Source organism: Cnephaeus nilssonii (assembly GCF_951640355.1).
Source record: "Cnephaeus nilssonii genome assembly, chromosome: 4".
Taxonomy (NCBI): Eukaryota; Metazoa; Chordata; class Mammalia; order Chiroptera; family Vespertilionidae; genus Cnephaeus; species Cnephaeus nilssonii.
Window position 1 is genome coordinate 26,048,766 of NC_137075.1, and position 27,380 is coordinate 26,076,145.

General features: G+C 38.0%; 1 protein-coding gene across 2 annotated transcripts in view; it reads right to left on the minus strand.

Annotated features, from left to right (window-relative positions):
* SCFD1 (sec1 family domain containing 1) overlaps positions 1-27,380 on the minus strand; it is a 122,106-nt gene that overhangs the window by 78,115 nt on the left and 16,611 nt on the right. For both annotated transcript variants that reach the window (XM_079767982.1, XM_079767983.1), the window contains exons 5-11: positions 23,336-23,458; positions 20,928-21,015; positions 17,045-17,134; positions 16,003-16,058; positions 14,203-14,288; positions 11,922-12,021; positions 1,220-1,359 (exon numbers count right to left, since the gene is read on the minus strand). In XM_079767982.1, coding sequence (XP_079624108.1) covers positions 1,220-1,359; positions 11,922-12,021; positions 14,203-14,288; positions 16,003-16,058; positions 17,045-17,134; positions 20,928-21,015; positions 23,336-23,458 — 683 coding nt within the window. The remainder of the gene's footprint in view (positions 1-1,219; positions 1,360-11,921; positions 12,022-14,202; positions 14,289-16,002; positions 16,059-17,044; positions 17,135-20,927; positions 21,016-23,335; positions 23,459-27,380) is intronic.

Here is a 27,380-nt window from a genome sequence, read left to right on the forward strand (position 1 = left end):
AATGGGACAAAAAAAGGAAAATCAGACCTAAATGGTTTCCCTATCACAAAAAACCATTTTAATGAGAGGTAGAAATGGTCTTATTGAAGGTCAGTGGGGATAGCAACAAAATTTAGAAAGACTTTCTGTAAAATCTACAAGATCATGTGGTATGAGCTTCTTGAATGGGGAAATGACTACTACAAAATAACAAAAAACAACTAAGGAGTCAGGAAGAAACCAGGCAATGAAGACACATATCTATGAACTATCCTATATAATAAAGAGGTAATATGCAAATTGACTATCTCACCCTCACAAGATGGCTGCCTACCAGGCCGACAGGGGGGTTAGTGAGGGATGACCAAACGACTGAACAAGCAGGCTGCGTGGGGCGACCAGGCTGGCAGGGGGGTTAGTGAGGGACGACTGAATGACTGAACAGCAGGCTCTGTGGGGCGACCAGGCTGGCAGGGGGGGTTAGTGAGAGACAACCAAAAGACTGAACAGCAGGCTCTGTGGGGCAACCAGGCCAGAGGGGGGGCCATGAGGGGCAACCAGGCTGGCAAGGAGGACAGTTAGGGGCAACCAGGCCAGCAGAGGGGGGCAGTTGGGGGCGACCAGGCCAGCAGGGGGGCAATAAGAGGCGACCAGGCCAGCAGGTGGGGCAGTTAGGGATGACCAGGCTGGCGGAGGGGGGGGTGTGCAGTTGGGGGCGATTAGGCTGGCAGGGGGGCAAGTGAGGGGCAACTAGGCCGACGGGGGGGGGCAGTTGGGGGCAACCAGGTCAGCTGGGGGGGGGGCAGTTAGGGGCGACCAGGCTGGCAGAAGGGGGCAGTAGGGGCATCCAGGCCGGCAGGGGGGGCCAGTGAGGGGTAACCAGGAAGACAGGCAGGTGAGCGATTAGGAGCCAGTGGTCCAGGATTGTGAAAGGGATGTCCAACTGCCTAGGATTGGGCCTAAACCGGGATTGGGCCTAAACCGGCAGTCGGACATCCCCCGAGGGGTCCCAGATTGGAGAGGGTGCAGGATAGGCTGAAGGGACCTCCCTCTACCCCCACCCCCATGCACGAATTTCTTGCACCAGGCCTCTAGTTTAATTATATATAGCTCCTATTCATTGTGTAGAAAAACCATGACCTTTTGGGTTGTTTTTTTAAATAATATAAATTAAGTAGGTGACATCTTCATTTCTTTTTAAAGGGAAAGTCTCTTACTTAATGATGTTTTTCTTACTTACCTTCCTTTATGTTTCTGCCAAAATTTGTCAACTGGAGTTAAATCATAAGACTTCTTGTTTTTTCTCTTTGGTCTAGCACCAGCTGGAGTATTTTCCAATCCTGAAGATTCTTCCAAATTAACTCTGTTTAAGTGAAAATCCTAAGAAAAAGTAATCCTGTATTAAATAATAGTTTTCTGAATTTAAGAACCATAACATTTCCTACAATAAGGAAAATAACAACTTCTTGCTGCCTTTTCTAATATTTCCAAGGACAAAACTCAGGATCTGAAACAACGTATTTTTACGCACAAACGTACTTTTTCTCCCCACAAATGTACTTTTGTTTGTGTACATATAAAGTAGTAGCTGTACAGGATTAAAATTTCAAATATATGTAAAAACCATGTTAAGATTCTTGTGTATACTAAAAAAATATTTTTTCATATGCCAGCATAGACATATTCTTTTAATTTTACTTTTAACAATGGATTACATCATACATATTTTGCCTTACCTTTCTCATTTAATAATATATTTTAGAGCTCTTTCTCTATCTGTATATGTACAGCTACCTCATTTTTATCATGACAACATAGTAGTCCAATATTTAGCTCCACCTATTTATTTGACCAGAACTCCTGATGCTTAGTTGTTTCAAATACGAACAATCTTAAATATTTTTAAACTCATAGATTTGTTACTTGATGATGGATTGCACCTTTAAAAAATTCCAACAGAAGCTACAATAACTGTACTCCCTTTCAAATAAGTTCTAAGAGCTAGTCAGAAAAGTAGTTGTTAAAGTTTTCTGCCTAGAATTAATTTTACTCCTATTAGGCTTGAAAAAATTTTTTTGCCCTTTCTCAAAAAACAAACATACAAAACAAACAAAAAACAAAATAAAAGTAAAAATTTTTTTTTTCTATTCTTGCATTTGACCTGTGGGTTCCTTCATGTAATAGCAGTATTTTACGGTTCAACTCTACTCTGAATAGCTAGCTAGAGATAAAACATTGCTATCAATAAGTGAGTAAATAAATGATGAGCAAGAAAGAAATTACATGGATAAATTATCTAGCATGATACAATACAATCATCTTAGTTCTAAGATATAAGTTTTAACTAATGATTTAACTTCCAGGTCTTAGCAAATTCGATGTACTGGATACAATTTAATCTCCTCTTGATAAAACAAAGTTATCAATACTGATGAGCCTTAGACCATACCCTGTAACTTTCTCAAATAAATCTTTACACTAGCTTATTTCCTTGCCATTTTCCTTATGATAAAACCCCCATCCAAAAAACTAAGAAAGCAAAAGATGTCTAAATGTCACAATGGCATAAGTAACAAGAGTATTGTGTTCTATTTCAACGTGTTAATATTATGTCTTTCCTACAGATTCCTCATATTATCAAAAGATAAACATAATCAGTAACCTTATTTAATTAATCTTATTTTCCCATCTACATATCTTAGCCTCACTTTGCACAACAAATCACCCATATAGAAAGTACAATAGACATTAACAGCTACCTCTGGAAAAAAAAAACCTTTGATTTAAAAAATTAATAAAACAAGGTATTGAAGAAGAGAAACATTTTTAAATAGTTCAACTTTATTAACTACAATTTCTAGTGAAGTACTATTTCTATGGTGATGACAGAGCACATTCAAAATAAAAAAAACTTATTAGCAAAATTACTGTTCTATAAATAGGACAGCATATTATTACTAAAGTTTTGATGAAGTACTTACAGAAAACACATATGATCTTACCTAATAATAGAGAAACATGGAAATTGACCATACCTCTGCTATGCCCACAGCCAATCAGAGTGAGTATGCAAATTAACCCAACAAAGATGGCCATTAATTTGCATACATACCTGTGTCCCGGGAACCTCCTCGGCACCCAGGTCACTCCCAGTGGGCCATTGGAAAGGGGGGGGGGCTTCCCAAGCCTAAAGTCTCGGGCAGAGGCTTTAGGCTTGGGAAGGGGCTGAGCCTGCGATCGGAGGTGCCTGGCAGGGGGCAGGGGTGTCCCCCTTCCCAAGCCCAAAGCCTGGGGCAGAGGCTTTAGGCTTGGGCAGGGGCCGAGCCTGGGATTGGAGAGAAGGGGAAAAAATCAATGGAAACATATCCTCAAGTGAGGATAAAAAGAAAAATAAAGAAAGAAATGTCATATCCTATGAAAGACACATCTTGAAAATGCCTAAAGAAAGTTGTCATTTTTTCATGGTGAAGGGACTGGAGTCCGTGTTGATGAAAATACCTTGGCGGCTGTGGTGACTGGCAGTGGCTGCAGCAGCGGGGTGATGAGGCTGGCACCTTCCCCTGATCAGCCTGGTCGCCTCCCGCAAAGGGAGGCCAGACTGTGGCTTAGGTTCGCTCCCAACGGAGAGCAGGCCTAAGCCATCAATAGGAAATCCCCTGAGGGCTTCCAGTATGTGAGAGGGGGAAACCTGGGCTGAGGGACCCCTCCCCAGTGCACGAATTTCGTGCACCGGGTCCCTAGTAAAGATATAAAATATGTTAAGAGTTTTGAGAAATAACATAATAATGGCAAGAACTTTTCCACTGTTTGCATAATGGCCAGGCAAATAAGGAAAACTAATTTCAGTTTTGAAAATTAGGAAATGAGAACATTCTGTGTTGTACTCAACCATGTTAAATAAACTGAACATTTATACAAATAAAAGACAACAAGATTAGTTTTAACATGACAGAATCTAATCTGTTTCCACTGACATTCACACTTTCTTGACTTAGAAGACTGGATAACGGTTTCCCAAATCACCAGATATAAATGTGCAAGTCTTTAGCAGTCTTATTTTCATTTCACAAATTAAAACAGACCTGGACAAAGCGAATGTTAACAAAATGAGATTTGAATAATATGGGTGACATCTACTGATGCAGAGCTAAGATTTAACATTCACATGAGAAAAAAAGCAAAGTAAAAGTAACTTATATGTTGGCAAGGAATTGAGCCAAATCTAATCAAGTCTCTAATACATCTATTATCAGTTTCCAGGAAATACTCTGGATAGAATAACACGTCAAATTGTACCCCACAAGGATACAATCAACCAAATGCAGAATGTATAAAACTCTTTAGAAAACCAAGCCAACTCCTTTACCCCAAAAATGGCAATAGAAAAGAAGTGGGAAGAGAGAAATTGTTGTAAACTGAGAAACTTAAAAAGATATATCAACCAATGCAATGGAAACATCAACAATAGATATTGTTTGGAAGTCTGTTTGAACAAACTAACTGTAAAGATGTATTTCTGAAACAAGAAATAATGAATATAAAAATATTCGAGATTACCAAAAAACAATTGTTAATTTTGTTGGGTAAGATAGTAAAATTATAGCACCTTTCTTTTTTAAAAGATATATACTGAAGTATTTAAGCAAAAGATCATATAATGCCTGGGATAAAATGGGTAAGTTGCATAGTGTCTGGTAAGCTAAATGATGCACATGGAGGTTCATTACAGTATTCTCTGACTTTGTGATTTTATATGAAACTAGAGGCCCGGTGCACAAAAATTCATGCATTCTCGGGGGGAGGAGGAGTCCCTCAGCCCAGGCTGCGCCCTCTCATAGTCCAGGACCCCTTGGGGGACATCCCTCTCACAGTCTGGGAGCTCTCACTCCTTATCGCCCGCCTACTCACTGCTCCTTACCACTTGGCTTCCTACTCCTTAGTGCTGCCTGGGAGGCAGGAGAGGCTCCCACCATCACCGCTGCACTCGCCAGTCAGGAGTCTGGCTTCTGGCTGAATGGTGCTCCCCCTGCGGGAGCGCACTGACTGCCAGGGGGCAGCTCCTGCATTGAGTGTCTGCCCCCTGATGATCAGTGCGCATCATAGCAACCGGTCGTTCTGCTGTTCGGTCGATTTGCATATTAGCCTTTTATTATATAGGATATTCCCTAATGAAAGTCTTAAAATTTTATTCATATCAATGAAACAAGATTTAAAGTACAGCCCACAACTGTTTGCCCCTTGCCACAGTTATGGTGAATGGACATGCTGAGATGGGGCCTCAGTGCACTGAATCCATGAGCATAGCTCCCCCTTACCCATTGACATTGGACTAGGGAAAAAAAAGAAATATTTGTTATTTTAATCCACAGAGGCTTGAGGGTTGTTTTAGATTAAGCAGAAAACCTAACCTATTTTCATTGAGAGGTCAAGGAATTCTATACAGATCCACAATGTCAGGGACACTTTGGTAAGCTTGTTTACTCTTATTAAAACAGAATTCCTTGTAACTCTGGATATCATGACCTGAAACTCTCCCTGCCCCCCAATTTACTGCTGACAATAAAAACATTTTCTAATAGTTTCCACGTGATAATCTCAATTCATAAGCAATTTATTCAATCTCTAAACCACTAAAGAATTTGGGCCTTAATGATTTAGAAAACCAAAAAAAAAAAAAAAAAAAATGAAAAAAAAATCAAATTTAGAGTATTTGTAAGAATTATTTAATTGAAAAAGAAAATGGTTAATCATAAACATACATAAATGTCTCAAAATCTTATGTACTAAGCAACGAGGACATAAGGGAAAAAACCAGTAGTATCTAAAACTAGGTCAGCAAATAGTAAATAAAAATACTCTTCTTTCCCTTAGATTAAATAAAATTTTAACCCAAATTCAGAAATAGCAATGAATATGGAAATACTAAACAATACCAAATGAACTCAAGGCTGTCTTCTGGGCTTTTAGATAGCCCACACCTTTAGTAGAAACTTCTTATGATCAACTATAGTTTGTTCAGTTATAAACAATCTGTGCTTATATTAAATTAGTAAAGTTTACATTACCCTCTTGAGTTTTAGGCAAATGCCTGAAACTATTCCTATAGAGTGCTGTCCAAGATGTAGTAAAGATTAGAGAATCAACAGAGCATCAACCTTCAAAGTACCAAATTTTTGAACTACACTTAGGCATCTGTTATATTGGAATCACACATCTTTAAGACAATGAGTGCTTCTAAAATGCTTTTCTAATAACGTTTCACATGTATACACTAACTTAGAAACCACTTCCTTTTAATTTCTTGACTGACAAGAAAACAACAAACTTTACAAAAGTCCCTATGTATATAAGCATAAATTCTGATTTAAAGTTTCAAATAATAAGAGTCAGGTAGCAAAGGGCCAAAGGCACAAAAAGAATACCTATCTGGAACTTTTACTCCATCTTGTGGAGGTGAAGAGTATAATTAAGAATTTTAAAAGCTTAGAACAAACTTCAAAAGCAGCAGTTTTAACACTCAACCAAAAATGGTGGTGTTACAATTTATGATTCTCTCAGTTACAGATTTTTCACATCTAGAAACGGCAGTAAAATTAATGATCAATTCAATATAAGTCATGTAGTTACTAAAACCAATCTCCTCAAAAGACTATTTTCAAACACCTAAATATCCTATATAATAAAAACCTAATATGCAGTGTCCCCTCGACCGGAGTTCAAATGGGAGTTCAACTGCTCACTATGATGTGCGCTGACCACCAGGGGGTGGTGTGGAACATGGCAGGTGTCGGCAACGTGCTGCGACCTCTTGCTGGCTACCTGGGGGCAGGGGTGACGGGGATGGAGGTGCGGTGAGAATGCGGGGTGTCCGCCGAGCTCGCTGTCACTCCACCTGCTACTCTCCCCTGGGACACCAGGGCTCACACGCCAGGCGCCTGCGATGAGCCCGCCCTGTACCCACATGGCATCTTCCAGGTGAGCTGGGCCGCAGCCAGACTGCAGGGGCCGGTCGGATTCCCCGTGGGTTCACGCAAGAGCCAGTCTCTGAGGCCGGCTGGGAGAGAGCGTGCTGCCCGCTGGCTTCCATAAGGCACTGCTGGGTGACCCAGAGGCCCACGCTGTGCCCTGGGCCACGGTGTCTGGCTGTGCTCACTGCATCTCTGCGTGGGGACTCGGGTGCCATGACTCAGGCAGAGGGGGGTGCACGGCACTCCAGGGGTCCAGGTGCTGCCCAGTGCCCAGAGGTCAGCTGGGACCTGCCCTTCCACACCAAAGGCTCACGCTTCGATCACCGGCCGGGCTTAGGGACCACACCTGTGCATGAATTTCGTGTACCGGGCCTCTAGTTTTAATACTAATATACTGAGAAAACACTGCTTAAACAATAATAAAAAAATTTGAGAACCTACTCCCAAAAGTTAGAGATGTGCATTGCTAATAACAAAAAATAAAAACAACAATAACCCAAGTATCCACAGGAATCGACTATTCTACCCAACATGCAAGCATGGATCACATCTGCTTTGCTCACCCTGTATCTCAGTGACTCCAACAGTGTCTGGTACAGAGCAGGCACTTAATAAATACTTGTTGCAGTGAATTCTTTGGAGACACAAGGTTGCCAACTTTTTATTCTGTGAAGCTAAGTGAAGAAACTTAGAACAAAACAAAACCAAAACCCTACCATCCACTTTTACCATCCTGTATTTTTAAAAGAATATTTTAATTTAAAAGAGTAGAAAATAAAAAGTAGTACATTTCACAAGGATACAATAATAAAAGGTAAAGCACTAAAAAATTAATATGAAGGTCAGTCATAAAAATTCAATTCATAGTCCTTATCCTTATCATTCTCATTTCACTCTGGAAGAGAGAAAACTTTAAGGATCAGCATCAGCCTTATCTGGTTTTGGGGAATCTCTGCTCTAAGTTACATGTCCCAATGGGGACTCAGAGCATCTTCCATTTATTGCAATTATTTGTACATAAGTCTTATCTCCTGAATTCAAAGAATCATGTGCATTAATTTCCTCCAAGAACTCTGCAAGATCAGTACTTAGAAAGGATCTCAGTATCTCAAAGCTCTATACAGTCTCCACACACCGCTGGCAGGAGAGAAGAGGTGACCCCTGAACTGTATGTTCTAAGACAGTGGTCGCCAACCTTTTGGACCTCACGGACCACCAGTTGGCGACCGCTGTTCTAAGATATTGCTGCCCCTCGGTCCTACCCAAGAGTCAGGACTCCACTAACCAAATATAATTTGAGACTATCAAAAGGATCTCATCATGCCCATCAATCTCTGTATGCTTTTAGTACTTCCCCAATCACTGACTCCCAAATCACTTCTGTCATGCCCTCTGGAACTCATACTCAGTCATCAGCAAAATCTCCTGTTCTGAACATCAACTCTAAACTTCTTCCATGGTACTTTTTTGCTCTAATTGAACTAAGTGGCTATCCCCTGTAGCTTTCTTAGAAATTAACCATCTGTGTGTTGTTTTTTACTCCTCACACATTTCCTATCAGTGGACCTGAGATTGGCACAGGTGGCTTCCTTGCTACTCCCAGACTCTTTATTTGTCCTCTTCCCTAAAACAACACCAGTGTTGAAACTCCCATCACTGGCCTATAACAGTTCTCAATGAGACGTCATTTGCCCCCTTACCCCCACCCCCACCACACCCCCGTAGGTATATTTGGCAATGTGTAAAGACATTTTGGTTGTCACAACTGAGGGAGTGCTAATAGCATCTAGAGGGTACAACCAGGAATGCTGCTAAAAATCCTACAATGCACAGGACAGCCCCCCAGAACAAAGAATTATTGAGTCCAAAATGTCAGTAGTGCCAAGATTGAGAAATCCTGGTCTATAGTCATCCTGGTCACTAATGCCTCCTATAGACCTGCAGGATATTCTTATCTCCTTTGATCATTCCCATTGATATACAACAATCCTGTAATTGCTCTTTGTTCTTTTTTTGACCTCACATCTCCTTCCAAAAATCACCCCTTTTCTCAGCTCTCCTACACAGCAAAACTCTTTTAGGTTTGTCTATATTCACTCTCTTATGCCTCCCCCTCCAATCTTTCTTAAAACCACTTCAGTATTTTGCTCCTACACTATGAAGGCTGCTCTTACCAAAGTCACTAACAAGTTTGACACTGCCACATGCAATGGTGACTTAAGTCTTCAACATTTGTCCAAGCTGATGCCTGCCTCCTCTTTGAAACATTTAATTCACTGGCTTCCAAAATGACACAGATCTAGTTCTCATACCTCATTGGTTGCTTCATCTGCTAGTTCCTATTCATCACCCAACCTCTAATGTTAAAATGCCTCAGAGTTCAGTCTTGGACATCTTCTCTCTTCTACCTACACTCATTCCCTAGGTCAGTGGTCTGCAAACTCATTAGTCAACAGAGCCAAATATCAACAGTACAACGATTGAAATTTCTTTTGAGAGCCAAATTTTTTAAACTTAAACTTCTTCTAACGCCACTTCTTCAAAATAGACTCGCCCAGGCTGTGGTATTTTGTGGAAGAGCCACACTCAAGGGACCAAAGAGCCGCATGCGGCTCGCGAGCCACAGTTTGCCGACCACGGCCCTAAGTTATCTCATCTTATCTCTTGGCTTTAAATGCCATCTATATGTGGACTACTCTAAATTTATTTCTCTAGAACAGATGTTTCTCCTGAACTTCAGACAGATGTATCTAATTACCTATTTGATATCTACACTTGAATACCTAAATAGGTAGCTAGCTAACACTTAACATGTCCAAAACTCAACATCTGATCTTCCCCATGAAATTGCTCTATTTTTTTTCCATTTCAGAAAATAAGATCTGTTCATTTGCAAAGGTCAAAGCATTGTGACTTCTCTGTTTTTTGGATCCCACATCCAATTCATCAGCAAATCTTACAATACTCTATGTTCAACAGATTACCATAAACCACACCATTTCCATTCTGGTGTAAGTTATCATCTCTTGCTACGATAAATGCAAAAGCCTCCTAACTGGTCTCCTTGACTCTTTCTATATCCCCAAGGAGTCTATCAGATGTTGGTCCTTTACTTAAAACCCCGTGTGACTTCCCATTTCCCTAAAAATTAAAAGTCAATATTCTTACAATGGTCTATAATGTCCTATGCCAGTGATTTTCAACCATGTGTCACACATTTTTTTTTTTTACTTACATTGTTAAACTTTTATTTTTTTATAGACTTATTAAGACAGACTTTTTTTTTCCCCTGTAAGAATTTTTAAAACATGTAATACCTGATTAGTCAGAGGCATTGACCTTTTTCCCCTTATATTGTCAAATTAAAAAATGACAACAGCCAACACAATAAAAGCTGTTCAGTGTGAATGAATCAAAATTATACCTATTTTGTCAGATAGGCAAAAATAATTATTTTTGGTGTGTCACAGAATTTTAGTAATTAGTTTATGTGTGCCATGAGATAAAAAAGGTTGAAAATCACTCTCTTATGCTATATTGCTTCCTAAGTCCTATTTAGCTTCATCTCCTGCCTTATTATGCTCTGGCTACCTTGATAATGGACATCCTTCCATCTGGAATGCTGTTCTCTCATATAGAAACATAATTTACTACCTTACCTCCTTTAGACCTTTCCTCAAATGTGTCCCCTTTTCAGCAGGTCCTCCCTATTTTATAATTGTAATTCTGTTCTCCATTACTTAATTTTCCTCCAGAGTATTTTCTTCTGAAATGTTATATGTTTTGTTTGTTTTACATATTACCTGTCTCTCCTGCTAGCATGTTACACTCCAGGAAGAAAGGAATATTTTCCTTTGTTTTTTTTATTGCTAAAACAAGGTCTTGTTCTGTAAGAGAGTAAGCACTCCAATAATGGTTGAATTAATGTCCTCTTCTTCAGCTTCTTATACTTGACCTCCTAAAACTGGCTTCCATGGTCCATTACTCAGGGTTTAATTCCGTGGTCCCTTTGATTGTTCTTGCTCTCTTTATTGACTCAGAGTTGACTACTATTTCATTGACACTCATCTTAAAGAGTCGAGAATAGCACAGGACTCTAGGATAGACAATTGTGCAGAACTGCCAATTTCCATTAGCAATCCTGAAATCTAATTTAAAGAAATACTTTACAGCTAAATCTGGGTTTTAAAGAAATAAACTATTAAGTCCAAATCATTTACTGCATGTCTTTTATTTCCTTTAATACATGACATTTCAGGCAATCTTTGCAATAATGACACAACTTTATACTATAATCCCTAGAGGCCAGATAGGAGTAAATTAGAATTATAGTCTCAACAGAGGCAATGATATAGGTTCAAATTCTTTAACTTCTGTGTCTCAATTTGCTTTTAAATGGAAACTGTTCTTGCCCTACTACATAGCGTCTTGTACAGAAATTATATGTGTACATATTTTCTTCCCACTGCCTTTGAAGATTGGGACTGTGTTTTATTTATCTCTGTATATCACCTGCCATACATAACATGTAGATAAATAATGCAGGCTTTTCTTTTAAGCATGAGATTACATAGTGGAATTACTTCAGAAAAACATGGTGTAATATGCTTATTTTTATTATAAAATGAAGCTTAACTGACTCCCAGAAACATGGGAGAAATTATAGCTTTTCTCCCTAAGAACATATTTATTTACTTACTCAGTATTTAAAACAAAAATGTCATTCATTTTCCTCCATTTCCTTTTTCCCATTATGACCAAAATACCATTGATTTATCTTACAATTTAAAGATCTTAAGTTTGGAACTTCACCATTCTCCAGCATCCAATGATACCAAAGCCTATCACTCTTTTTGTCCATATTTCTCAGCTCCATCATTATCATGTGTATTTGTGAAGCCATGATGTTAATTTTAAATGAAGGGACTCACTAATGTTACATCTTAGTAAAAAGGGGTACATTTAGCTTCTTACCAGTACATCATGCACCAATGCTTGATATGTCCAAGTATGGTGTAAAGGAGTTGCCAAATCTATGTTTCTGTCAACAAGGACTAATAAAGGCCTTTGGAAGCTGTAAATATATTAAAAACAATTATATAAATCTTGATGCCAGTGTATACATCTAAATTTTTGTAATACTTTTCAGTATATGTCATTTTGATATGAACAAAAAAATATGGCATTTCATAATACTTTGCTTTTTAAAAATTTTTCTAGTTCAGTCAGTCAAGTAAAGTAATGCTTTGGACTACTTAGAGTCTGTGTAAAATGCTGGATTATGTCTTACTTAGGTACTTTTTAAAGGAAAAAAATCTATACAAATGCTTTTACAGAATAATTATTAGAGTTATCAAAGAAAGAATAAGTCACTTCTAACCAGATTTATATTTCATATTTTTTAAAAAAGGAAAGGCCAGTTAGAATCTTATAAATTTACACAAATGTTTGACAGTTTTATCAATTGCAAATTGTAATTATTTCCCTGTAAACATAAGTTTAAAAAGCAGACTTTAGAGAAGTCTCATAAAACCGTATCGCATTATAATTGCATAAAACTAAAACATCATGCCACAATGGAACCTAATTACATAATTATTCACTTACAAGTCACTTCATATGTTGCTTTACTCCATTATTACAATTTAAATGTGAAATAGACTACACTTAAAGCAAAAAGTCATTTGGTTGCCATGTGTCTTAAAAACTTGTAGAGCTTTGCTTTAAAAGCACTACTGTATCAGAAATACATGTTCATTTTCAGAAGTTATTGCTATCTGATTATATTAACTATATATATTTTGTTCTGCAAGAGACCTCTGACCATTATAGTTAACTCACTCCACCCTACTGGGTGCAAGACAGCGAACTCTCCCTGAATATAAGACTAGCAATAAAAATTAGAAGTGGCACCCTTACCACTTACTATCATTTATTACTCCAGAGCGAGGTGGAAGGAAAGCAAGGAAGGATAGCCTAGGGCAGGGTTTCTCAACTCAGCATTATTGACATTTAGGGCTGGATAATTCCTCATTATGGAGGGTCTTATACATGTAGGATGTTTGGCAGCATCCTATATCACAGCCCAGTAGATTCCTAGTTGTGACAACCAAATATTTCTCCAGATATTACCAAGTTCTCACTGAGAATAATTAGCCCACAACTAACTGGATTCAAATGTATTTAACAACAGTCCCTCAAGGCTGCTGACCACTAATTAATTTAGAAATGCATCCAACAAATTAAAAATAAGACAACTATATTATAATAATGTAAATTTTTAAAAAATTATTCAAGTAAAAGTGTCTTTATAGCCCTAACTGGTTTGGCTCAGTGGATAGAGCATGGGCCTGCGGACTCAAGGGTCCCAGGTTCGATTCCGATCAAGGGCATGTACCTTGGTTGCAGGCACATCCCCAGTAGGGGGTGTGCAGGAGGCAGCTGATCGATGTTTCTCTCTCATTGATGTTTCTAACTCTCTGTCCCTCTCCCTTCCTTTCTGTAAAAAATCAATAAAATATATATATTTTTTAAAAAGTGTCTTTATATTGGCACTATAAAAAGGAACTATTAAATAGGGAATGACAACACAATGATTGCTTCTGTTGCAATAAACAAGTGAGATTTTGATGTTTCTGCTCCACTTAATGAGAAACAATGTGAAAAATATTTAAGAATATTTGAGTATTCTTCCCTTGAAATAAATTCATTTGTATGAATTTCTTTAGTTCTTCACTCCAATATCTTCCATGTTTAGTAATCAAATGTTATACCCTATTGCAAAATGCAATAATTGAGCAGCCAGTAACTTTGACATTATCTACTCAGGCTAGATATGCTAACAAAGACAAAAACACCTTATTAGTTTAAACTATTAGTATTTCAATATAAAAATGGAAACTAGTTAATAGGGAGAAATAGATATAAGCTTCACAAGTTTTTCACTTATTTGTTTTCATTACCAAGAAGCTAACTGAGAATTAAGGAAATGGCTTCTGACCTTCAAAGTCATAGAAACAGAAAAATTTCTCCAACAGATGATAAAAATGCAAAACAAATATTTCTAACAAAAGAAAGTAAATTAAATATTTCATTTGTATTTAAAAAACAATTTGAGTCAAAACCCTGATCATGGTTACCTCATTTTTAAAAAGAAACAAATTTCAACTATAAGAGTATTTTCTCATAAGAAAACCCCCAAAACTACAAATGTTTCATTTTCAAATCCTATAAGTATAATTAACTAACATAATACCTGAATTGGCCAGCTCCGAGTGTGTCACCTGTAAAAAGACTGTTCCTTGCATCTCTTAGATTTTCCCGAAGTTTTTTGTCTAGTTTCTGAAAAAAGCAAATTTTACATTTACTCTTAAAGAAGTTTCACTGAACTATAATATATACTATATTATTAGTGTCATAACTAAGAAACTTGAAATTTCTTTACAAAACAGCAATTCTAAAATCTTAAATATTTTAGCTTCTTCACTATTCAATATCATCATAACGTGAACTTGAAAAGACCAATGCCTCTTCTTCTGTGACTCAGACCTGATTTCATTTACAATCCCTTTTCCTTGACTACTTATACTTTTAAGTACAGAAAATGCTTTGCAGTAATGACCCATCTTCTCAGCCCAAGCATGACTCTGTTGTACCAAGGAAGGTGACTATATAGTGGAGGCTACAAGAGGCTCCAGAATAGAAATGAAATAAGTAAAAGAAAGCAGCCCTCCACCAGTCATTGATTCATCTGGGCTTATAAAACTAAAAAACGTCATTTACCCTCTTTCCTTTTCAGTAATTTTTCTAAGTCCTTATTTACTTTTTAATCTTTTAAGCAAATTTTGAGTGCTCAATTTATATTGAATATTTTATTCCAATATTGTAGCAAAATGCACCTCACCATTTTTAAAATGGTTATAATTGTTAATAAATATTTGCTAAATAAAGTTAAACATTAAACAGTTTTGTGGGATCAAATAGGTATAAAATACTATTTGGAAAAATAAGGCTGAAAAAAAAGAAAAAAGAAAAGGCTGAATGAGGAATATATATGCAAGTAAAAAAAAAAAAAATAGGGTTAGTTTGACCGGTGTGGCTCAGTGGTTGAGCTTCAGCCCATAAACCAAGAGGTTAATGGTTTGATTCCCAGGCAGGGCACATGCCTGGGCTGCAGGCTTATTCCCCAGTAGGAGGTGTGCAGGAGGCAGGTGACTGATGATGTTTCTCTCTCATTGATGTTTCTATTTCTCTATCTCTCTCCCTTCTTCTCTCTCTGTAAAAAAAACCCAAAAAACCAAAAAACAAAGCAAACAACAACAACAAAAACAATGAAAAGTTTCCCATCCTATCCTATATAATAAAAGGATAATATGCAAATTGACCTTAACGGTGGAATGACCGAAACGACCTGTCACTGTGATGCACACTGACCACCAGGGGGCAGATGCTCAACCCAGGAGCTGCCCCCTGGTGGTCAGTGCACTTCCACAGCAGGAGAGCCACTCAGCCAGAAGCCAGGCTCACAGTGATGCTAAGGATGTCTTACTAACGGCTTAGGCCTGATCCCCATGGGAAGCGTGGGAGCAGGCCTAAGCCGTTAGTTGGACATCCCCCATGGGCTCCCGGGCTGCCAGAGGATGTCTGACTACCAGTTTAGGCCCGATTCCCTGGGGAGCGTGCCTAAGCCAGCAGATGGACATCCCCCGAGGCAGTCCCAGACTGCAAGAAGGCGCAGGCTGGGCTGAGGGACCTCCCCACCCCCCCGCACCCCCCGAGAGTGCATGATTTTTTGTGCACCGGGCCTTTAGTTTTTCAAATAATAGGGCTAGAATAGCACATTGAAGTAAATCATCTTACTCCATTACATAGAAGTACACAATGATTACTTTTTATTTTTGGTGGAATTCCAATGTTGTAAAAATATTTGCTTTAGGTACTAAATATGTAACTCATAGCAATCATATTCTTAAAATTAACAAAAACATTTGAGGTATTTATGGAAAATAGGTGATGCAGTATTATTTATCCCCAATGGATATTTGCATAAACTCACCACTGCTACCATTTCTGCTGCTGTTCCTCTTGAACATCTGATTATAGGAACAGCACCTATTTTAACAACAGATGTTAGCAATGATTTCCACTCTTAATAATTAAAATGGATGCTTACAAAATTTATCAGCATTAAAAAATAACATACAATACATGTATATAATTTTAGGCTACAAACATAAAAGGATTTATAATCTTGAAAAGTAAAAGCAAAATGAACCTTCCCAATTACAAAGAAAACATTAGGGAGTCAGAAAGACTATTTTTATATAGTGTTGGGCAATCAATGTGACCAGATTTTTTTCAATAAATTCCCTAAATCAGCATTTTAACACCCTACAGGCAGTTTCAAAAAGTACGTTTACTCTCTACTCACAAGATTCACTTTAATTTCACTTAAAGTAAAAGAATGAAGATAATTTAACAGTTTGGTATTGTTACTTTTTACTTATATTACAAATTAACCATAAAGGATTACAATCTTTTTGAAATACTAATTTAAAAGATAATAGAAAACACCTCTTCACATAACTTTAAATGCTCCTAAAAATTATCAACTTATTAAGACTTCTTAATTTCTTTATTACTCCACATTTTTCAAAGGCAAAAAATTCTAAAATAAAAAACAATTGCACTGAGAAGTTCATAAAACAAACTTAGAACACTGTATTTTGTATATGCTGAAATTGTTGCATTTTAGATTCTATACAAAGCGTGCTCAGTCAACTGCAGAAGTAAAAATTGGACTATTAGCAAATTTTTAAACTTTGTTTTGGTATGATGGCAAGTTATTCACACACATAATAAAGAACATTCAAATTTTAGCCATGTATAATGTTAACTCTCTTGATTCCAATACATTAAAATAATCCCCACTAAGAATTAGATATGGATTCTTTCAGGTTATTTTCTACAAATAGTTTAAATAAGTGCATAAGTGGAGTGTATAAAAAACAAAAACAGAATATTATAGTGTAACAGATTCAAATGAGTTGTTAAATAATTTACTTTGAAGAAATAACCAGAAAGACTTGAAAACTTACCCAGTGTAACAAAAAAGCAGAAGAGGCTGTCAACAATAGTATCCATAACAGTTTCCATTTCAGTGTCTGTGATATCTGGCCTGTTAATAGCTAAAATGACACAAGTAAAGGAGAAATAAAGAGACCAAATTATATGCCTTATTTTATTAAACTCTTAAAATTATTATTAAACTCCTAATCAATACTCGGTTTAATAACATATGTAATACTCAAATAAGTAAAATTTTTTATGCTTAAACTTTACAAGTATCCATTAAAAATAATACTACCTTAAAAAAATTCCACCTCGGTATTAATAGTAAGTAGTATCAATATCAGAGCAGTAATAAGAAAAAAGCCACCATATAAAATACACAAAGTTTTTGCCAGAGTAATAGAAAAATAAATATTGTATTCCATAGTTTTATTCACAAGCACTAGATGGCCTAAAAAAAACTCTTGATCTTCAACTACTGCCAGAAAAGGATAATGCAAATCAATTATGACAAGACCAACTTCACGTATCATTTTCTTTTTATTATGTTGAGTTATATTAAATTCTTTTCTGATCTACTAGATGGTACATAAGTGGTTCCCAAACTTTAGTGAGTATAAGAATCACTCTAGGAATATGGAAGAGAAAGAAATTTCTATGAAAGCTATTAAAAACTAGAGATTCTTGGTCCTTTCCCCTAGAGATTCAATTCAATAGATTTGAAATAATTCTAAGAAATATGCAACTTTGACAAGCACCTTAGATAATTCTTGGGGCTATATTTTCAGAAACATTGTTGTGAAATCTGTCCTTGACAGTCAAAAATTTGACCTTATTCATCTTCCTATTTCACACAATAACTAGGCCCAGTGTCTGACAAGTAACTATTTGTTAAAAGATTACACTAAAATATGGTCTATATACTATTTTTAATTTCTAAACATCCTGAATGTGAAAAAATTATTAAATTTAATATTACTTGTGATTAACATGAAAGGAAAACAAAATTGAAGTGGATATATCAAAATATGTAAAGAAATACTTTGTCCATGCAAAGAACATAAAAATAATAAAGAACTGAGCCAGGTAATACAGAATCTGTATGAAAAAATATGTTACTACTTGGTGCAGACCGCCATCTATCTAAATTGATGATAGAAATGGCATAAGGGTAAATTGTGAATTATGTAAACCAAGGGACACCAATCTAGGAAAACACTCAGTTCATTCTGTTAATAACTTATACAGGTAAAAATCTACATGGAAGCTTCTGGTCCTTTGGTCCTATACCCTAATCCCACACTCTAAGAACTGACCTGAATAGTCAAAAACCTTTCCATCTATATAGCATCAACTCACTTGTGATAAAAATCTGGTTTGTCTGAGATAGTAGCCTGAGTCTGATATATAAATCTGCCTCCTTTACAAGATAAATTCTCAACCCACAGAAAGCAGATAATCAAATCCATGGCATTAGTATATTTGATTTATGTTTGGAATAATATGCTTAAGATCAGTTAAAGCACTTGTATTGTGTGAGAGGATTTGGCACATCTATATATATAAAAGGCTAATATGCAAAGTGTCCCCTTAGGAGTTTGATCGCTCGCTATGATGTACACTGACCACCAGGGGGTGGTGCGGAACGAAGGAAGGTCCCAGGGAGCAGCCAGAAGGTCCTCATCAGCCCTGATCACTGGCCAGGCCTAGGGACCCTACCCGTGCATAAATTCTGTGCACTGGGCCTCTAGTAATTACATAATGGTTAAGAGTGCTGTCCTTGGAGTAAGTGCCTGGGCTTAGTAACCTGGTTCTGCTATTTCCTTATTAACTTCCTTAACATCTGAGACTCAGTTTCTTCATTTGAAAATGAAAATAGTAATACCTACTTCACAAAGTTATTCTAAGGAGCAAATGAGCTTATACTGTAAAGTGCTTTATGAAGCAACCTAGAATTATTATAATAACTATACTATTTAGAATATGAGCAGTTTAAGATGTGATTGTACTTAAATAAATTTATATTTTAAATTTATTAATAATTTCAGACTTGTGCTTTTTAAAATTGAGAGGCAGTGTAAGAAAATTAAATTTACAAGTACTTGAATGTATAATGAACTTAGACTCATTATGAATTTAATTATTTTTTTTAATTATTTAAATATTTGGGAAGATTGTGCTTGTTAGATTTATAAATTTGCCTAGTCTCGTATCTGAAGTACTTAAAAATAAAATTTAATATAGTGAATTTATAAAGGCAATTTAAACTGTTTAAGGAAATTTAACAAACTAAGCTAAATAAGTTGTTAAATAGGATTAGAATTTAGTTGTTCAGTTTAAGTTAATTGATAAAAGTAAAGGTGCTTGTTTATGTAACCAGATTTACAAATAACGTGTTAAAGTTTATAAGTTTAGTTTAAAGACTTAAGGGAAACTAGGCATTAATCATGTAACTTAAGTAATTAATTTATAACTCAATTAACTGTGAATAAATTTCTGTAAATAACAACTACTATCAAAAATCTCTTACATGGGCAATTCAACAAGTATATCCTTTTAGGAGTGTTGTTTATCGCTTTTGAGCTTTTGGCTAAGATCAAGCGTAGGAATGCTGTTTAATTTCTTTTTAAAAGTATATCAAGGAGCTCAATGAAACCAAAATATTCATATTCTCTTCTTTTAGGTAGCTTATCATTTGGTCCAGTGTTTCATAATAGGGCACCACTGACATTTTGGGCAGAACCATTTTCTGTGTGAGCATGGTTTACACAATGCAGAACATCTAACCCTGCTAGCAGCAGCCCACCCAGTTGTGACAACTGGCACTTACACATTTCCAAGTGCTCCCTTAAGTGGGAACATGTTTTCCACTTAAGAGCCACTGAAATTCTAGTCATCATCAAACATCTCAATGCTTAAGTAGCAAATTAATGATTATTTCACTGAATTGGCTAATGACATCTTTTACAGTCTGCAATTTTCTTAAAAATATTTGATATAACTAATCAATGGACATTAAATTTCAGTTAAACAACACGGGTTATAGAAATATGCTATACAACGTTGTACCTATAGTCAACAATACTGTACACTTTAAAATGTTAAGAAAGTAGATCTCATGTTAAGTGTTCTTACAAAAAAAATCAACAAAGAAACACAGACAATATAATGTAGTGTGTGTGTGTGATGAATGTCTGTTAATTTTAATCTACATCCCAGGAATGGTCAGTTTACCAAAATTGGAAAGCAAACTCTAGAGGTGGTTAGACAGCGTTTGCTTTGAAACCAATACTCAATCTCACTACTGTGGAGTCTAACAACCTATATTTGAGAAGGCACTTCATTCCGTAACAGTACTCTAGAAGCTGCTGACTCCTTGTGGTTGTTGTCTGATCTTGACAAACAGCAATATTCAACTTTTTCCGAGTGCATACCTTGCGCAGAACCTTTTCTGGGCATTTTACACTGATCTATTTAATGCCCACAAACACTCTCTGAGGTAGGTAGTAGTATTACCCCCCCTTATTTACAGATAAGGAACTGGAGCACAGAGAAGTAACTTGTTCTTGTCCAAGGTTAAAATACTAAAGAATTAATTGAATCTTACTACTGAAAATACTGTCTTACTTGCCATGAGTAAACCTTTCATGCAAGTTGCTATGCAGCACCTAAAAGGTAAAAAAACTGATACTTCACTGAGCTTACAAAACAGGTTTATTAAATAAATTTTGTTTATATGTGACCAAATTCAGTATGACACCTGTGTTCTTTGCATGCTTTTAAAAATCTTATTGAGCTCTATAGCTGTAAACAAAGCTGGTTTTGGACTGCACTAAACAAGTTCATTTTTTTTTACAGTACACCATTCATTTTGTTAACAATGAATTCAATATTCCTATTTTTACATACCACGATATGAAACAAGCTCCTTATTTTGATTACATAAAACAAACATATCATCTTCCAAAGTAATAAAATTGAGATACTGATCAAAAACCTAGAAACAAACAAAAAAAAGGTTTACAAGTCAATTTTACAATAAAGCACATTTAGTTTCATTTAATATTCCAATGGCAAAAATTACAATTTTATTCAATAGCTAAAAATCATACTATGTAACAGATTGCCTAACTGGGCAAGAATAAACTTAATATATAAAAAAAAACCCACAAAACCAAAAATAAACCCTTTAGCTCTGGCTTATTTTAAAGCATGGTCCTGATATACCAAGGTTGCAGGTTTGATTCTCGGTTAGGGAACATACAAGAATCAAACAATGAATAAATAAGTGGAAAAACAAATAAGTGGAAAAACAAATGATGTGTTTCTCTCCCCCCCCCCCCTCTCAAACCAATAAACAAAAAAACAAAATAAAAGCCTTTAAGCAATAAATTATCAAGGAGGAGAGTAATATTTTCAGAAAACAAAATTTATGAAGACAAATTTTTTTTAAAAATTATGGTTGGGATGGAAATGGATATCAATTTTGAAGAAAAAGCACAATTAAAATTTTTATAGTCAGTTTAACCATGCTTCCCTAATAAAGTCATGTTTTTCTACCATGAATGTTTATAAGTAGGGGAAAATTATACTAATTCTTCAGAAGTAAAATTAAGAGACAAATTAAGAAAACTAAAATTGTAATCTATATATATAAAACCCTAATATGCAAATAGACCAAACGGTGGAACAACAGAACAACCGGTCGCTATGACATGTGCTGACTGTCAGGGGGTGCACATGGAACATGACGGAGGTCGGCAGCAGGTGGCAGAGCGCGGAACATGGTGGGCGTCGGCTGCGGCAGAATGGTGGAGCAGGTGAGCAGGGGCGCCAGGCCAAGGCGGGGCTTCGGTTGCTGTCATCGGGGCAAGCCTCTGGTGGTTACTGAACATTCTTTGCTCCCATGCGCTGCAGTCCCGCCTGGCGCTCACACCTGCTGCCAGTGCTGGCCCACTTGCACCCACTGCCGGCACCAGAGCTGCCACTCACACCTGCTGCTGGCCTTGATCACTTGGCACCGTCATCGGGAACGAGCAGTAGGGGCTGGCCCCAATCACCTCTCAGGGTTTCTCCACCTCCCCCTGCTCCTGAGGAGTGATCGGGGCCAGCAGCCAGTGGCTGATGGCACCAGAACCGCTGCATGCACCTGCTGCTGGTGCCCAGTGCCAGCCCCGATCGCTCGGTGCCATCAGTGGGTGTGAGTGGTAGCTGCCGGCCCTGATCACCCCTCAGGGCTTCTCCATCATCCTTGCTCCTGAGGGGTGATTGGGGCAGCAGCCGCTGCTCACACCCACTGACGGCGCCGGCTCTGATTGCACCTGCTGCTGGCTCCGGCTCCAATTGCTCCGCGCCATCAGCGGGTGCAAGCGGGGCCAGCGCCATCAGCGTGTGGGAGTGGTGGCGGGAGCGGGGCTGCCGGCAGACAGGGGACTGGGAGGCCGTGGCGGGAGGAGCTAGGTGGGGACGCAGAGGATGGGCCAAGACCCGCCCCTGTGTCCACCGCAGCCTCGAGGCCCACAGTTCCTTTCAAGGGGCACAAATTGGTGCATTGGGCCCCTAGTTTTATATAAAACTAATAAATTTTGGAAAAGCAAGAACATTAAGACATAAGCCTCAAAAACTAATCAGAAATAATAGAGTATTATCTAAATCTATGAATGAAGACTATCTAAAATCAGTGAGAAAAATAAGAAGTAAATGCATGGCTGTTTAGTTTTTATTTGCTCTATATTATTCTCCAGAATTTCATTTATGTCTCATCTAAAGTCAAGAAGAACAGGGCTATAACCAAGAATATATTCTATAGACTTTATTTATAACAAAGCTGAACCTGTCACTATGATATAGAATTGCTGGCTTATTGTGAATTTCATTTTTCTTATAATATGCAGTATACCTTTTTTAGACCCTCTCTCCTAAGTAAGAAAAGATCTAGAGATATTATGGTAAATAAGAGATTATAGATAAAACAATGTCAATACATTTTGAGTATAATTTATGATAACACAACTGGCAAGCTATTTCTAAGTTGAGCAAAAAGATTATACTAATCCCAGCCTAAAATAAACATTGATTCAGCTTCTTCTTTTTATCTTTCAAATTCATTAAGTATGTTTCTTTGGTTTGATTTATTTTGTCCAGGTCAAGTTGAAGATAATTTACATTATCAGAACTCTTTCTAAAAGTAATGAGTCTGAATATTCTTAGGTAGTTCTGGTCCTTTGTAAATTAGACACCTATTTCGACTAACAGGTTTCAGAATATTACTATATTTTATATTAACAAAATTTCATCAGCCAACCAAAATCTCTTACCTTGGCTACTTGTGGTACTGCATTAGCTGCTAATGCTGCATTTGCAATATCTTCCAGTTTACTTCTTGAAATAGCAGAAATGAAATTTAAATAATATGATTCATAGAGTTGATTCCGAAGATCCTATAAATACAATGAATACTTCTTCTTACAGGCTAGTATAAAGAATGATCACAAATAAAAATCTTTTAGATACCATAAGGGCAAGGTTTGAAGGATAATATATCATTTAAGAGACAAATTATATTAAAACTAGAGGCCCGGTGCACGAAATTCGTGCATGGAGCGGGGTTGTCCCTTAGCCTAGCCTGTACCCTCTCCAATATGGGACCCCTCAAGGGATGTCCGACTGCCCGTTTAGGCCCGATCCTGGGATCGGGCCTAAACGGGCAGTCGGACATCCCTCTCACAATCCAGGACTGCTGGCTCCCAACTGCTTGCCTGCCTGCCTTCCTGATTGCCCCTAACCGCTTCTGCCTGCCAGCATGATCACCCCCTAACCACTCCGCTGCCAGCCTGATTGATGCCTAACTACTCCCCTGCCAGCCTGTTTGCCCCCAACTTCCCTCCTCTGCCGGCCTGGTCACCTCTAACTGCCCTCCCCTGCAGGGTTGATCGCCTCCAACTGCCCTCCCTTGCAAGCCTGGTCCCTCTCAACTGCCCTCCCTTGCAGGCCTGGTCCTTCTCAACTGCCCTCCCTTGCAGGCTGGGTGCCTCCCAACTGCCCTCCCCTGCTGGCCATCTTGTGGTGACCATCTTGTGTCCACATGGGGGCAGCTATATTGTGTGTTGCAGTGATGATCAATCTGCATATTACTCTTTTATTAGATAGAATAGAGGCCTGGTACAGGGGTGGGGGCCAGCTGGTTTGCTCTGAAGGGTGTCCCTGATCAGGGTGGGGTTCCCTTGGGGCCTGGGGCGGCCTGAGCTAGGGGCCTGTGGTGGTTTGCAGGCTGGCCACGCCCCCTGGCAACCCAAGTGGAGTCCCTGGTATCTGGAATTTATTTTCCTTCTACAATTGAAACTTTGTAGCCTGGAGCGGAGCCAAGCCTGGGGCTCCCTTCACGGCTGGCAGCCATTTCTGTTGGGGTTATAATTGAAACTTTGTAGCCTTAAGCGGAGGCCTGGGCCCGGCCAGGGTGTGTGGAAAGCTTTGCTTCCCCTGTTGCCGGTGGCAACCCTAGCCTGCTCTCTCAAGCTCCATTCTGCCGCCATTTGTTTGAATTTGTTTACCTTCTGTAATTGAAACTTTGTAGCTTGAGTGGAGGCTTAGGCCTGGCAAGGGCAGGCGGAAAGCTTGGCTTCCTCTGTTACCTAGGAAACCTTGCTCTCTGTGGCTGTAGCCATCTTGGTTTGGGTTAATTTGCATGCTCGCTCTGATTGGATGGCGTGGCTTGTGGGTATGTCAGAGGTATGGTCAATTTGCATATTTGTCTATTATTAGGTAGGATGACAATCAAAATAAGTATCCTAAGAGAACAAAGTTAAAAAGTATTGGTTGCTTGGTTACAAGACATAACTAAGTAGATATATTAATAATTAGTTATATTTTAGTTATATTATCAATGAAATCCTATTAACACGTTAAGCACCAAGCCTGTTTTGTCTTGCTTTCTGTTTAGCCCGAGATATCCGATTTCACCGATACGCTGGTGGCACCAGTGACTGACCGGTCCAGACGGAAAGTATAGTGTCAGTCACCGGTGACTGACATGGCGCTTAACATGTTAATTACACTATTTAACAAAACTAATAAATTTTGGAAAAGCAAGAACATTAAGACACAAGCCTCAAAAACTAATTGGAGAGGGAAGAGGAAGAGGAATATTGATGTGGGAGAGAGACATTGATTAGCTGCCTCCTACACAAGCCCAGAGTGGGGCCGGGATAGAACCTGGAACCCAGACACAAACCAGAAATCGAAACCAAGACCCTTCAGTGTGCAGGGCCCATGCTCCAACCACTGAGTCATAGTAGCCAGGGCAAATTTACTTATCCTCTTAAATTCCAGGCAAAATAACCACATTTTTCAAAGCTAAGATATTGTCAACCATAACAGGCATCATTATTTTATGTAACATTAAGAAAGAATTAATGCTGCAATAAAATGCTATAACACACAGTAAGTTTTAAGATGCATCTGATTTCAGAGATGTTGGAATGTGAAAAACTGAGGAGTTGGAGCCTGTGTGAAGAAGGTGGCTGAGCATGGCAGTAGTTCTACAAAGGTTCGGAGAATCATTAAAGGACTGAGAATTGAGAGGACTGAGAAAATAAGTAAATCTGTTGAGGATATTGAGAGCCATGTTTCTTATTGTCAGAGAAAGAAGCTATAAACTTGAAAAAGAAAAAGCTGGAATGCATCCTGTATTTTTAAATTGAAATAGTTTTGGAGGTTATCTATCTATCTATCTATCTATCTATCTATCTATCTATCTATCTATCTAACTATCTATCTATCAAGAAAGATAAGTAGGAAGATTTATAAAATTAAATCTATATATTTAAAAGCCTAATATGCAAATTGTCTGCTCAGGAGTTTGACCAGGAGACTGGGAGTTCGATCGCTCAGTATGACATGTGGTGACCATCAGGAGGCAGCACAGAATGAAGGAAAGCCCGGCCAGCAGCTGGGGAAGGGAGGCCCCGGCCGGCAGCTGGAAGGTTCCAATTGGCCCTGATCGCCGGCCAAGCCTAGGGACACTACGCATGCATGAATGTCGTTCACGGGCCTCTAGTATAAATATAAAAGTGTGTGTATAGGTACATACATATATTTCTTAGCTCTGTTCATTGAGAGGGCCTAAGGACTGGGACACCCTAGTAGCAATGACCAGACGCTAATTTCTAAATACTGTTCTCTACAAAAAGCAACCAGGGCTCCTTAGACAAATGCTTGAATCCTGGGCTGCGACAGAGAGAATACAAGATGAGACTGGCTGCAATATACAAGCTCAATATGTAAAAGTCAACTGGGTGTCTACACACTTGCAATCCCCAAAATGAAATAAACTAAAAAAAACAATTCCATTCACAATGGCACTAAAAATATAAAGAATAAATTTAGCAAAAGAATTGCAAGACTTATATTCTATACATTATATAACATTACTGAAAGATCAAAAGGAATGGAAAGATACTGCATGTTCATAAATCAGAAAATTTAATATTGTTAAGATGGCAATTCTCTAAAAATTGATCTATAGATTCAAGGCAATCCCTAACAGATCCTCAGGTGGCTTCTTTATAGAAATTGGTAAGCTAATCCTAAAATTAATATGGAAATTCAAGGACCCAAAAAGACAAAATAACGTTGAAAACAAAGTTCAAAGTTGAAGAACTCAATTTCCAAATTTCAAAACTTGTTACAAAGCAAGAGTAATCAAGACAGTGTGATACTGGCATAAGAACAGACAAAGGTCAATGGAACTGAGAGTCTAGAAATAAACCAAGGTAACCACTGTTAATTGACCTTTCATTGGGGAAAGAATAATCTCTTCAACAAATGATGTTGGGACAATTGGATGGTCACATGAAAAAAAATGAAGTTGGACACCTTACCTCATACCATACATAAAAATCTGAAGAAAACCCAGATTTGGCAATGGTTCCTTTCTTTCCTTTTTTTTTAAATCCTCACCTGAAGATATGCTTACTGACTATTGACTTCAGAGAGAGAGAGAAACATTCGATGAGAGAAAAATATTGATTGATGCCTCCCATACGAACCCTGACTGGGGATTGAAGCCGCAACATGGATATGTGCTCTAACCAGGAATTGAACCTACAACCTTTTTGGTGTACAGAACAATGCTCCAACCAACTGAGTCACCAGGCCGGGGCTGGCACTGGTTTCTTAAATATGACATCAAAAGTATAAGCAACTAAAGAAAAAATAAATTTAAATTAAGTTTAAAATCAAAATTTAAAAATTTTGTGTTCTACTCCAACTGGTTTGGCTCAGTGGATAGAGCGTCGGCCTGCGGGCTGAAGGGTCCCGGGTTCGATTCCGATCAAGGGCATGTACCTTGGTTGCAGCACATCC